This window comes from Aquarana catesbeiana, linkage group LG13 (assembly GCF_042186555.1).
Source record: "Aquarana catesbeiana isolate 2022-GZ linkage group LG13, ASM4218655v1, whole genome shotgun sequence".
Classification (NCBI taxonomy): domain Eukaryota; kingdom Metazoa; phylum Chordata; class Amphibia; order Anura; family Ranidae; genus Aquarana; species Aquarana catesbeiana.
In genome coordinates, this window is record NC_133336.1 from 219,097,231 (window position 1) to 219,111,816 (window position 14,586).

At 47.8% G+C, this 14,586-nt stretch overlaps 1 protein-coding gene across 1 annotated transcript in view; it reads left to right on the top strand.

The window, feature by feature from the left end:
• The window catches only part of ARHGAP30 (Rho GTPase activating protein 30), a 42,202-nt gene extending 27,886 nt beyond the window's left edge, over positions 1-14,316 (top strand). Inside the window, exons 9-12 of the mRNA XM_073608876.1 lie at positions 1,361-1,438; positions 1,667-2,182; positions 10,802-11,133; positions 11,637-14,316. Coding sequence (XP_073464977.1) covers positions 1,361-1,438; positions 1,667-2,182; positions 10,802-11,133; positions 11,637-13,907 — 3,197 coding nt within the window. The 3' untranslated portion in view covers positions 13,908-14,316. The remainder of the gene's footprint in view (positions 1-1,360; positions 1,439-1,666; positions 2,183-10,801; positions 11,134-11,636) is intronic.
• The last annotated feature ends 270 nt before the right edge of the window (positions 14,317-14,586 follow it).

The window sequence follows — 14,586 nt, forward strand, 5'->3', positions numbered from 1 at the left end:
CCCTGTGCCACCAAACCTAACACCTATCCCACCAGTCTTGACCCCTGTGCCACCAAACCTAACACCTCTCCCACCAGTCTTGACCCCTGTGCCACCAAACCTAACACCTATCCCACCAGTCTTGACCCCTGTGCCACCAAACCTAACACCTCTCCCACCAGTCTTGACCCCTGTGCCACCAAACCTAACACCTCTCCCACCAGTCTTGACCCCTGTGCCACCAAACCTAACACCTATCCCACCAGTCTTGACCCCTGTGCCACCAAACATAACACCTATCCCACCAGTCTTGACCCCTGTGCCACCAAACCTAACACCTCTCCCACCAGTCTTGACCCCTGTGCCACCAAACCTAACACCTATCCCACCAGTCTTGACCCCTGTGCCACCAAACCTAACACCTCTCCCACCAGTCTGGACCCTTGTGCCACCAAACCTAACACCTATCCCACCAGTCTGGACCCCTGTGCCACCAAACCTAACACCTATCCCACCAGTCTTGACCCCTGTGCCACCAAACCTAACACCTCTCCCACCAGTCTGGACCCTTGTGCCACCAAACCTAACACCTCTCCCACCAGTCTTGACCCCTGTGCCACCAAACCTAACACCTATCCCACCAGTCTGGACCCCTGTGCCACCAAACCTAACACCTCTCCCACCAGTCTTGACCCCTGTGCCACCAAACCTAACACCTATCCCACAAGTCTGGACCCCTGTGTCATCAAACCTAACACCTATCCCACCAGTCTTGACCCCTGTGCCACCAAACCTAACACCTATCCCACCAGCATGGACCCTGTGCCACCAAACCTAACACCTCTCCCACCAGTCTGGACCCCTGTGCCACCAAACCTAACACATATTCCACCAGCATGGATCCCCAAGACACTATCCAAAACACCTACCCCACCAGTCTGAACCCCTGATCCACGAAACCTACTACAGAGTCCTCCTGTGGACCCTCTACAGAATTTTGGATACTGTAGCGCCCTCTTGTGGACCCACTACAACCTTGGATACTATAGTACCTCCCTGCAAACCAACTACAGCCTTGGTTACCACAGGGCCCCTGTGGACCCTCTTACAAAGTTTGACGACTGCAGAACCCCTCTATGGACCCCCTTCGACCTTTGGATACTGTAGATCCCCCCTTCCCCCATAGACCCTCTACAATGTTTGGATACAGCAGTGAACTCCTGTGGACTCTCAGCATTACTTCTGCTCTTCAGTAACTTCCAAGCAAACAGATTAGTGCTGGAAGCCCGTAACTGGAATTAGTAGAGTGTCTCCTACACTAACAGATGTTTTTCAGGTCATTTGTTCCTCTATAAATGATAGTGTAAAATGTTTCTTCTAGATGAAAAGTCGGATAAAATGAACCTGCGGCCAGCAAAAAGCATGGATTCCCTCAGCTCTGTCCCATACACGGCAGATGGTGAGTAAAGAAAGGAATGTTTCAGCTATAGTTGGGGTCTGGTGGGATACGTTTCCCGCTGTATTCATATATCCTTCTAAAAGGTTCTTCAGCTCCTCAGAAACCCCAATAACTGAAATCTGAGTTTTGGTTGGACTGACCCAACACAGACGTCAGCTGCATGTTACTACGTCTCAGCAAATATTTACTGATCCTTTCATTGAATGTTTCTTCTTCTTCTCCTCACAGCTAATGATTTGGAGCAGCGAGGCCTGACAAGAAGGTCGGCCAAACATCAAGTTCCTCTTCGACGTGAAAGCTTTGGGGCCGAGTCCAAAAATGACGAAGCTGGTTACGAATTTTCCGGTGCCGGCGAGCAGGCTCAGCTGGGAGAAGCCAACTTTGGAGACTACGAGGAAGAAGGCCAGGCAAAATCAGAACCAACAACACCAAAATCAGGAAGGGCTTCCATGGTGACAACTCCACAGGGCCGATCACCCAAGAACAATCGCAACCGAGCAGAGAAATGTGTGGGAGTCCACATCTCCGGACCCTTCTCCGTAACACTGCCCTTCCACATCACATCCAACCTTTCTCGGCTGACCAGAGGGATGGAGTGCCCAAGTCTCAGCTACTCCTCCCTCCACAGGAGCTCCGAGAGGCTCTTCTCCCTAGAAGGAAACCTCTACATGGGCAGCAGTGACACTGACAAAGTCAGACTCACTATGATGTCTCACATTGACAAGGAGAACAGCGAACCAAAAGGTGACCGTCACTTCTCTGATACCTTATTAATAGGGATGAGCTTCGTGTTCGAGTCGAACCCATGTTCGACTCGAACATCGGCTGTTCGCCCGTTCGCCGAATTGCGAATGATATGGGCCGTTCGCGCTAAATTCGTGTGGCGCGTCACGGCCCATAATTCACTGCGGCATCGCAGTGCATTGCTGGCTGATGATTGGCCAAGCATGCACTATGACCCGCATGCTTGGCCAATCACAGCGCCGTCAGTAGAGAGAGCTGTAATTGGCCAAAGCCAGGGTGGCTTTGGCCAATTATGGCTCAGGGGATTTAGTACACACCCCACACTATATAAGGCCGCCTGCACGGCGGCCCTGTGTAGTGTGTGTTCCGGTGTGCTGAGAGATAGAGAGAGAGACAGTGTCATTTGATTTGAGTTAGATAGATTAGGCAGAACAGTCAGTCAGTTAGCTGCACTTACAGTGTATTGTGTATATATATGCATCCCAGGTGTTGCATATATATATATACACTGTATTCAGTTTAGCTAGATCCGTTCCTGTTATCTTCTATCTAGACTATTTACATTTAATGCAGTGCGTCCTGCTCACAGTGTTCAGCTAGATCCGTTCCTGCTATTTACATTTAGTGCAGTGCGTCCTGCTCACAGTGTTCAGCTAGATCCGTTCCTGCTATTTACATTTAGTGCAGTGCGTCCTGCTCACAGTGTTCAGCTAGATCCGTTCCTGTTATTTACATTTAGTGCAGTGCGTCCTGCTCACAGTGTTCAGCTAGATCCGTTCCTGTTATTTACATTTAGTGCAGTGCGTCCTGCTCACAGTGTTCAGCTAGATCCGTTCCTGTTATCTTCTAGACTATTTACATTTAGTGCAGTGCGTCCTGCTCACAGTGTTCAGCTAGATCCGTTCCTGCTATTTACATTTAGTGCAGTGCGTCCTGCTCACAGTGTTCAGCTAGATCCGTTCCTGCTATTTACATTTAGTGCAGTGCGTCCTGCTCACAGTGTTCAGCTAGATCCGTTCCTGTTATTTACATTTAGTGCAGTGCGTCCTGCTCACAGTGTTCAGCTAGATCCGTTCCTGTTATCTTCTAGACTATTTACATTTAGTACAGTGCGTCCTGCTCACAGTGTTCAGCTAGATCCGTTCCTGTTATCTTCCTACTGACAGGCAGGCTTGTCTGGTTACAGTATATAAAGCTACCTGAAGAAAATTACAGGTGTTCTATCCCAGCTTAGTGCAGCTACAGGCCATTAGTATGTCTGGAAGGCCAAGAAGGAGAGGCAGACAGTCACAAGCCAATAAGAGAGGGCAAGCAGGCTCTGTGTCTAGTGCTGGTCGTGGAGACGGTGCATCCTCATCAGCACGTGGCCATGGGACACGCTTGGCCTTTTTTTCGTCAGCTGGCCGTGTTGAGCCGCAACATGCGGAAGACTTGGTCGAGTGGATGACCAAGCCGTCCTCATCCTCCTCATCCTCTCTCACCCATGCCCAGGGTACTTTGTCTGGCAAAGCAGCGGCCTCTTCCCTCAGCTCAATGTCATCAGTGACTCCTTCCCTAGCTCCACCATGTCCTCATGAGGATTCCCTCGAACTGTTTGACCACAGTGTTGGGTACATGCTCCAGGAGGATGCCCAGCGTTTGGAAGGCTCTGATGACGATACTGAGCCAGATGAAGGCAGTAACATGAGCACGGACAGAGGGGGTGCCCAAGAAGGACAGCAATCTGGCAGTCATGCTCCCCCTGCTGCAGCATACTGCCAGGTTTGCTCCAGTGATGAGGAGGGAGGGGATGATAAGGTCACTGACTCAACGTGGGTGCCTGATAGGAGAGAGGAGGAGGAGGAGGAGGAGGAGGAGGAGGCGGCGGCACATCACCAACAAGGCAGGATGCCCTCCAGGGGCCAGCCTAAGGGCAGCACATTGACTGCATCACCCCCCAAAGCTCCACATGTGCAGAGCGCTGCAGTCTCTGCGCGTTATTCAAAAAGTTCTTTGGTGTGGGCCTTTTTTGAGACGAGTGCATCAGATCGCACCGCTGCTATTTGCAACATATGTCTCAAGCGTATCTCGCGTGGCCAAAACATCTCCCGCTTGGGTACCACATGCTTGACCAGACATATGTTGACCTGCCATGCAGTTCGTTGGCAAGCGTATCTAAAAGACCCACACCAAAGAACAAAGAGGATCTCTCCTTGCTCCTCATCAGCTGAGATTTCCAACCCCACTAGGCCTTCAGTCCTCTCTGAGACCTGCAGTGAGAGGAATGAAGGTGTAGAATTAGGTGTGTCACAGCCAAGTACTTGTGGGCAATCTGCTTTTGGTACACCAACGTCAGATTGTACCAGGCAAATTTCCCTGCCCCAGCTGCTGCACCGCCGAAAGAAGTTTGCTCCCAGCCATCCACATGCCCAGCGGTTGAATGCTAGCTTGGCAAAATTGCTAGCACTTCAACTGCTGCCTTTTCAGTTGGTAGACTCTGCCCCCTTCCGTGAGTTTGTGGAATGTGCGGTTCCTCAGTGGCAGGTACCCAAACGCCACTTTTTCTCACGGAAGGCGATTCCGGCTCTCTACCAGCATGTGGAAGGCAATGTCCATGCCTCGCTGGACAGGGCGGTCAGCGGTAAGGTGCATATTACCGCTGACTCATGGTCCAGCAGGCATGGACAGGGACGTTACCTAAGTTTCACGGCGCATTGGGTGACTCTGCTGGCAGCTGGGAAGGATGCAGGACAAGGTGCAGTAGTGTTGGAGGTTGTTCCGCCACCACGCCTCCAAAATGCTGATTGTGACACACCTCTCTCCTCCACCCCCTCCTCTTCTTCTTCCTCCATGGCCTCTTCCTCGGAACCAGCGGTGCTCCGTAGGCGTTCAAGGGGCTACGCAAGTACGCAGGCCAAAAGATGCCATGCGGTGCTTGAGCTGGTGTGCTTGGGGGACAGGAGCCACACTGGGGCAGAGGTTCTGTCAGCTCTGCAGGGGCAGGTTCAGAGGTGGTTGACGCCACGCCAACTTAAGGCAGGAATGGTGGTTTGCGACAATGGCACCAACCTCCTCTCTGCCCTCCGACAGGGACAAATGACCCATGTGCCCTGTTTGGCTCACGTCCTTAACTTGGTGGTGCAGCGGTTCTTGGGCAGGTACCTGGGCTTACAGGATGTCCTGAGGCAGGCCAGGAAAGTCTGTGTGCATTTCCGCCGGTCATATAATGCCAGTGCTCGGCTGACGGACCTCCAAAAGGAGTTTAACCTGCCCAAGAACCGCCTAATCTGTGACATGCCCACCAGGTGGAACTCAACGTTGGCCATGCTGCAGCGGCTGCACACGCAGCAGAGGGCCATCAATAAGTACCTGTGCGACTATGGCACCAGGACAGGGTCAGGGGAGCTTGTTTTTTTTTCCCCACACCAGTGGGCCATGATCAGGGATGCATGCACTGTCCTGTCACCATTCGAGGAGGCCACGAGGATGGTGAGCAGTGACAGTGCATGCATCAGTGACACTGTCCCCCTTGTCCACCTGTTGGAGCACACGCTGCGTGGAATAATGGACAGGGCACTTGAGGCAGAACAGAGGCAGGAAGAGGAGGACTTCCTTAGCTCTCAAGGCCCCCTTTATCCAGACAGTGTTCCTGCGTGCCCGCCGATCACACAGGAAGAGGACGAGGAGGAAGAGGAGGAGGAGGAAGATTGTGTCAGTATGGAGGTGGAGCCTGGCACTCAGCATCAGCAGCAGTCTTTAAGGGATCAGTCCCAAGAAACACATGGACTTGTACGTGGCTGGGAGGAGGTGGCTGCGGACCATGTCGTTCTTAGTGACCCAGAGGACTCCGGACCGAATGCCTCAGCAAACCTACGCTGCATGGCCTCCCTGATCCTGCAAAGCCTGCGTAAGGATCCTCGTACTCGTGGTATCAAGGAGAAGGACCAATACTGGCTGGCAACCCTCCTTGATCCACGTTACAAGGGTAAGGTTGCGGACCTTATCTTGCCATCGCAGAGGGAGCAGAGGATGAAACATCTTCGGGAGGCCTTGCAGAAAGGTCTGTGCAATGCGTTCCCAGAGACTGGGAGGTTACAAACTCCTGTTTCTGGACAACGTGTTGCTGAGGCTTCAGTCAGTCAAAGAAGGAGCGGTGGAGAAGGTGGCTGTCTGACCGATGCGTTCAGACAATTTTTTGGTCCGCAGCCCCAAGGTATGATCGGTTCCAGCAACCATCGCCAGCGTCTGTTTTACATGGTGCAGGAATACCTAGGGGCAAGATCTGACTTGGACACCTTTCCCACCGAAAATCCTCTGGGTTACTGGGTCTTGAGGATGGATCACTGGCCAGAGCTTGCACAGTATGCAATTGAGCTATGGCCTGTTCTGCATCCAGCGTTCTTTCGGAACGCACATTCAGTGCTGCTGGAGGCGTGGTAACCGATCACAGGGTGCGTCTGTCCACCGACTCGGTCGATCGGCTGACCTTCATAAAAATGAATGAGTCTTGGATCACCACCAGCTACCAAGCACCTGATGCTGATGTAACCGAATAATTTTTTTTGAAATCTCAGATCCCTTCAAAGACTGCCTATGCTGATGCTGAGTGACTATCCCTGAGTAATTATCCTCTTCCTCCTCAATCATCACGCTGATAGCTTGTAAGAGCATTTTTGGTTCTGGGCGTCACCACCAGTGCCTAAGGCACAATTTTTCAGCCCCTGTTTAACAAGGGCGTGTAATTACAATTTTTGATGTAATACTTTGCAGCAGGGCTCGTTCCTGCATTCCAACTAGAGTGTCTGTGAGGGGTTGCAGTGTTGTGGCACCAGCACCAGTGCCTAAGGCCCAATTTTTCTGCCCCTGTCTAACAGGGGCGTGTAATTACAATTTTTGATGCAATACTTTGCAGCAGGGCTCGTTCCTGCGTTCCAACTAGAGTGTCTGTGAGGGGTTGCAGTGTTGTGGCACCAGCACCAGTGCCTAAGGCCTAATTTTTCTGCCCCTGTCTAACAGGGGCGTGTAATTACAATTTTTGAAGCAATAATTTGCAGCAGGGCTCGTTCCTGCGTTCCAACTAGAGTGTCTGTGAGGGGTTGCAGTGTTGTGGCACCAGCACCAGTGCCTAAGGCCTAATTTTTCAGCTCCTGTTCAACAGGGGCATGTAATTACAATTCTTGATCTAATATTTCACAGCAGGGCCCTGTGAGGGCTTACAGTGTTGTGGCCACAGCAACACCTAAAGCCCAAATTTCTGCTGAGTATATAGGGCAGGACCCTACTTTCAAACAACTAACTTACAAACGACTCCTACTTGCAAACGGAAGGAGACAACAGGAAGTGAGATGAAATCTACCCCTAGGAAGGGAAATTCTCTCCTGTAAGAGTTAATATGGGAAAACAATTTCTCCTTTCCACTGATGCTTTCCAATCCTTGTTCCACAAAAAAACCCAAATTTTCAAAAAACATTTTTCATTGGGACAAAAAAGTGAGGTGAAATCTTCTGAAGAGGAGGAAAGACAGCAAAACAAATGTCACAGGGGTGATAACCCTTCCCTATGTTTTCCAAAAAGCTTAGAAAAGATTTTTTGGCTGGAGCTAAACACGTTAAAAATGTTCAAAATTACAAACAGATTCTACTTAACAACAAACCTACAGTCCCTGTCTTGTTTGCACCGCCTGTATACTGCTGTTCAGAGTATATAGGGCCTGGGGGCCCCACACCTTTCCTTATTTTAATTTGGGTGCGGGGTTCCCCTTAATATCCATACAAGACCCAAAGGGCCTGGTAATGGACTGGGGGGTACCCATGCCGTTTGTCTCACTGATTTTCATCCATATTGCCATGACCCGACATGACATTAAACCCGCAAGCAGTTTTAAATGAGATTTTTTCCTTTAAAAATGACATTTGGTGCAGGGACTGTTCTAAACATGGGAAACACGCGTCACTTTACAGGCATACTATAGACACCCCCCAGGTACAATATTTAAAGGAATATTTCACTTTTTTTTTTTACTTTAAGCATCAATAAAATCACTGCTCCCGAAAAAACGGCCGTTTTTAAAAGTTTTTTTTGCATTGATACATGTCCCCTGGGGTAGGACCCGGGTCCCCAAACCCTTTTTAGGACAATACCATGCAAATTAGCCTTTAAAATGAGCACTTTTGATTTCGAACGTTCGAGTCCCATAGACGTCAATGGGGTTCTAACGTTCGTGCGAACTTTCGGTCCGTTCGCGGGTTCTGGTGCGAACCGAACCGGGGGGTGTTCGGCTCATCCCTACTTATTAATACAGACTCATAGCTATGTTATTGTGTCCAACAAGACTCCAGAGTCAGGGCTAGGCTGAGGGGTAGGCAGAAGAGATGTCCGCCTTGGGTGCTTCAGCAAGGATGGGGGGCAAAAACGAGGATAGGATATATCAGTTATACAGGAAGTGTATTGTTTTCAGTGGGTTGCATTGAGAGAAGGGGCAGTGAACCTATGAGTAGTGCTGCAAAGAGTAAAGCAGAACCAGAGTATGTCATGAGTACAAATGGCTGCCCCTGTGTACAAATTCAATGACTCATTATAACCAAGAACAAGCTTTATTTAAATAACACAAAATATTCATTTATATAATTTCATTTATATATTAAACAGTGCATTCCTTTAGGTAACATTTTCACAAAAAATCTATATACAAAAGATGGCGGAATGGTCAACGTTGACTTCCTTTTTCCAAATCTAAAAAAATAATACCGATATCTATTAGACTTCTTTAACCGAAAATGGCAGCTGAAGCAGAGGAAGGAGCCGTACAGAGCAGTGACCCCCATAAATCATATTCCGGAGGGGTGGGGGCTTTATATACAATATATTGATGGTCACGGGAAGTGACTACAGGTAGTTTCTTGTTAAAGGATTATTTCTTATTGAATCCAAGAATAAATGTCACTTCATGGAATAATATATCATCTCTCATAACCTAAGGGGAGGGATAAGAGAGGAGTTTAGGGGTTAAATTTAGGTTTGATGGTTAAGGTAAGGGAAAGGAGCAGGTTAGGTTTGAGGGTTAAGGTAAGAGGAGGGATAAGGTTAGGTCTGAGAATTAGGGTAAGGGGAGGGATAAGCTTAGGTTTGAGAGTTAAGGTAATGGGAGGAATAAAGTTAGTTTTAAGGGTCAAGGTAAGGGGAAGGATAAGGTTAGCTTTGGGGATTAAGGTAAGGGAAGATAAAAGCCTAGGTTTGTGGGTTAAGATAAGGGGAGGGATAGGCTTAAGTTTGAGGGTTAAGGTAAGAGGAGAAATAAGGTTAGGTTTGAGGGTTAGGGTAAGGGGAGGGATAAGCTTAGGTTTGAGAGTTAAGGTAATGGGAGGAATAAAGTTAGTTTTAAGGGTCAAGGTAAGGGGAAGGATAAGGTTAGGTTTGGGGATTAAGGTAAGGGAAGATATAAGCCTAGGTTTGAGGGTAAAGGTAAGGCGAGGGATAAGGTTAGGTCTAGGGGTCAAGGTAAGGAGAGGAGATAAGGAGCAGGAAAGGAGCAGGTTAGGCTTGGGGGTTAAGGTAAGGGAAGGGATAAGCCTAGGTTTTAGGGTTAAGGTAAGGGGAGGGATAAGGTTAGGTTTGAGGGTAAAGGTAAGGGGAATAATTTCGTTAGGCTTAAGGGTCAAGGTAAGTGGAAGGATAAGGTTAAGTTTGAGGGTTAAGATAAGGGGAGGGTAAAAGTAAGGAGAGGGATAAGGTTAGGTTTGAGGGATAAGGTCGGGTTTGAGGGTTAGGAAGATAAGGCGAGGGATAAGGTCGGGTTTGAGGGTTAGGAAGATAAGGCGAGGGATAAGGTTAGGTTTGAGGGTTAAGGTAAGGGGAGGGATAAGGTTAGGTTTGAGGGTTAAGAAGATAAGGCGAGGGATAAGGTCGGGTTTGAGGGTTAGGAAGATAAGGCGAGGGATAAGGTTAGGTTTGAGGGTTAAGGTAAGGGGAGGGATAAAGTTAGGTTTGAGGGATAAGGTCGGGTTTGAGGGTTAGGAAGATAAGGCGAGGGATAAGGTTAGGTTTGAGGGTTAAGAAGATAAGGCGAGGGATAAGGTTAGGTTTGAGGGTTAAGAAGATAAGGCGAGGGATAAGGTTAGGTTTGAGGGTTAAGGTAAGGGGAGGGATAAGGTTAGGTTTGAGGGTTAAGAAGATAAGGCGAGGGATAAGGTCGGGTTTGAGGGTTAGGAAGATAAGGCGAGGAATAAGGTTAGGTTTGAGGGTTAAGGTAAGGGGAGGGATAAAGTTAGGTTTGAGGGATAAGGTCGGGTTTGAGGGTTAGGAAGATAAGGCGAGGGATAAGGTTAGGTTTGAGGGTTAAGAAGATAAGGCGAGGGATAAGGTTAGGTTTGAGGGTTAAGAAGATAAGGCGAGGGATAAGGTTAGGTTTGAGGGTTAAGAAGATAAGGCGAGGGATAAGGTTAGGTTTGAGGGTTAAGAAGATAAGGCGAGGGATAAGGTCGGGTTTGAGGGTTAGGAAGATAAGGCGAGGGATAAGGTTAGGTTTGAGGGTTAAGGTAAGGGGAGGGATAAGGTTAGGGGTATGATAACGATAGGTTTAGGGATAGGGAAGAAGTTTTAGAAAGGAAAATGATGATGTCATTTTCATTGTTTCCTATGCAGAATCCACAATTAAAGAAGAGAGTGAGCAGAAAACTGAGACACATCGAATCTCACTGGAGGTCCAAGACACCTTCTCTTTCCTGGACAGCCAAGACACAAGTCTTGATGAGACAAGATCTGTCTGTAAAGCTGCGGAGGAGAAACCCATAGAGAGAACAGAGGAATACTCTGCAGAGGAGAAACCCACAGAGAGAACAGAGGAATACTCTGCGGAGGAGAAACCCACAGAGAGAACAGAGGAATACTCTGCAGAGGAGAACCCCACAGAACCAATAGTAGAATACTCTGCGGACAGCGAAATGCTGCAATATGATCTTCAACACAACATTCAGGCAAGTGTTGTCCATAGCCAGAAGAAGTGCTAGCTCTGCAGTTCAGACCATAAGTCCTGGACTCCGAGAAGTGTCCTAGCTTACATCTAGGAATATTTCCCTCATAGCGTATCTCTCTGCCTCTCAGAGGCAGACAAGGAACAGTTGTATACAGAATAAATAATAATGACATTTGGGTTAGGGTCCATGTTGCCATAGTCTCTCTACACTGTGCGTCTATCCATATTATTATCTATATTTATGGATCATTTATCACAAAGACCTTGACTTGTGACATGACATGTCCTTTATAGGGCCCACCCTCATTTCCACCACCTTTCCCCACTGGAACACAATCTCACCATCCCCCTGCCATACACCTAACCTGTGGTCGCATAGATCACTGTCACTCTAGTTAGACCATAGGGGCTAAGAAGACAATTAATAATTCATGTTATGTGACCACGCCTTCTATTCCCTGGAGGATGGGCTAAATCTAATATATATCCTTTCTTATCATTCAGATGGAGGAGTTTTCTGTGGAGCCACCCCAGGATGATCCCTGTACAGAAGATGAGTCGGATCAGATGTACTTCACTCCGGCAGGCTGCTTGGACAATGAGGACCCACTGAGGACCTGGCATGACAGCTTGGAAGATGTTTATCTAAGTGCTTACGATGACCTGAGCCCCTTATCTGAGAAATCGAATGATCTTTATGAGCTGGAGGAAAAAAAAAACAAGAGGCCCAAGGAGAAGGAAAGGATGGAGGAGAAGACGTCTCATGGACCTCCTGACACAACCACAGATGGACAGGAAGAAGCTCTGTGTGATTTTCAAAAGCCTATTAGTCAGCCAGACATGGTTGATGGATCAAACAATACCCAGAGAGGTAAGGAGAATCAGTGCAGTCCACAATGTAATGAAATAGATGGAACCACATCAGAGGTCATCAGTTCTATTGAAGAACCCGGCTACTGTACAGAGAGAGATGATATAACTTGTGTTCATGAAGACAATCCAGGCAAAGAGACAGAGGAGAGCTCCAATTCTGGAGATGTAACTCCAGGCCCCAATCTGGAGGACAAAGACAGTGTGGAGGAGAAGGGCCAGGAGGAAATCTCCGTCCTTCTCAAACTACAAGATGGTGCCATTGGCAAAAAGGATGATATGCTGGAGTTAGAAGCAATGTTATTAGATTTATGTTCTCCAGATTTACTTCTCCCTGAATATTACAGCAAGGACATTCCACCGGTGGTTGAGTTTAAAGATAAAGACTTGGATTGCCCAGAACAGCAGGAGCTTGATCTATACAACCAGGAAGTGCTACTGATGAACCAACCAACCGTAATTAACCTGGATCTGGCAGATGTACGAGATCCTCAATATCATGACGGAGATGTCCCTCTAATACAGGATCCCCAATATCATGACAGTGATGTCCCTCTAGTACAGGATCCTCAATATCATGACAGTGATGTCCCTCTGGTACAGGATCCTCAATATCATGGTGGTAATGTCCCTCTGGCACATCAGCTTACATTGAAGAACTTGGACTCTCCTAAACATCATGACAAAGATGACATTTTGCTGGAAAAAGACATGGAATCCCACTCCGAGACAGTACGGCTTGGCTTAGAATGTGATGAAGATTTGAATATTGTAGAGGATAATATGACTCCAAAGACTACTGAGAATAAAGAAGAACCTCCATGCTGCCCATCAGACACCCCCGTACATGATAATCCTCAGCCAACAGCTGATAATACAATAAACATGACTGAAAATATTTGTTTGCCGGAAATAGTATCTCCTGACACAGCTGAAGATCAACATCAGGAAAATGAAGCAAGTTCTTGGGAAGAAGATAGATCCACTATTGGAAACCAATTGCAGGACAGTGAAAGCTCACTATGTGACCTTGACTCACCCCATGAGATGATACAAAAAGATGGTTTGTCTGATACAGTAACTATGACCCTCCAGATAGATAATCCGGGTTCAGGTACTCCCCACTATAGATCAAGTGAACCCCAACTACTAAACAGCCAAATCTCTTCTTTCAAAGAGCAGCAACCATCAAACTCCACCAAGTCTCCAGCCAGATCAGAAAGCTCAGGAGCTTCCAGCATGAACCCAGATGGAAGTGTCACCATGAAACTGGCTTTCAGCCCAAATAAAGTTCAGCATGTCAAATCTGTGCCAGTGGTACCACCAAAACCCCAGTTTGCCAAGCTGCCCCCAGCTCTTAAGAGTAAATTGCATGCTAGTTCCTTTATATCCACAACCAGAGATACACCGAAGTCAGACAAAGCTGTTGGCTTAGAGCCTGCAGAATCAGGAATTGACTGCACCCCAAAAAGGAGAGCCAGCTGGAGGAACGCCACCAGTGTGTCTTTTGATACGGCAATGGCTCTAGCCAAAGATCGTCAGCAGTCCCAAAACCCAGTTAGGCGCATGCAAACATATTGCATTGGAGATTCTTTTGATGTCATGGACTCTAAGATGGAAAACTCACCCAACTTTCCCAAATTTACTATAAAGGCAGCCAGCAGCAGGACACACAGGCCACTTAGCTGTATGTCTTCTGCCGAGGCCGAATATAGAGGAAATAACTTTATACAGGAAGATCTGAACACTCTGTCCATACATGGAGCCCAATCTCAGTTCCAGCAGGAAGTCTACACCAAGGAATTTCCCCAGAGGAACCGCCTTAGCATGCCAAGGATAGGCCAACAGTCCACCGACGATGTCCACATACATGCAGCTTGTCACCAACGCCGGTCCCTGCTCTGAATATCATGTGACTGCTCCCATCCAATGAGCCATTTACTGCAATTCATTGAGGAATATGAGGGTCGTGTAATATGAGGGTCGTGTAATATGAGGGTCGTGTTGTGCAAATGGTGACCGAGCCTGGATGTTCCTTAATAATTTTTCCTTATATTTTATGACCCTGGACTGTATATAACTTCCATCATTCTATAACTTAACCATAAATGTACATTCTGTAAAGGAACGTCACCTTTATAATATGGAATACCATGCAGAACACATGTATGGATGAGCACGGCTTATAGAACAATCTGGAAGTGGGCGGAGCCTGAACACAGAACGCCAACTATCCATTATCAGGTCAGAAAGTAATGGAATGTCAATGTATGTAAATCTACCGATCTGTACAATAATAAACGTGTGAGACACCTGTCTGTCCGATCCTTGTCTGTACATGAGAGGACCCCCCATCTACAGTATAGAGGGGTGATATATACACCTTGTACCCCCTGTGTACCCTATATGTGTATACTATATATAGAGACACCTGTCTGTCCGAGCCTTGTCTGTACATGAGAGGACCCCCCATCCATCGTATAGAGGGGTGATATATACACCTTGTACCCCCTGTGTACCCTATATGTGTATACTATATATAGAGACACCTGTCTGTCCGATCCTTGTCTGTACATGAGAGGAC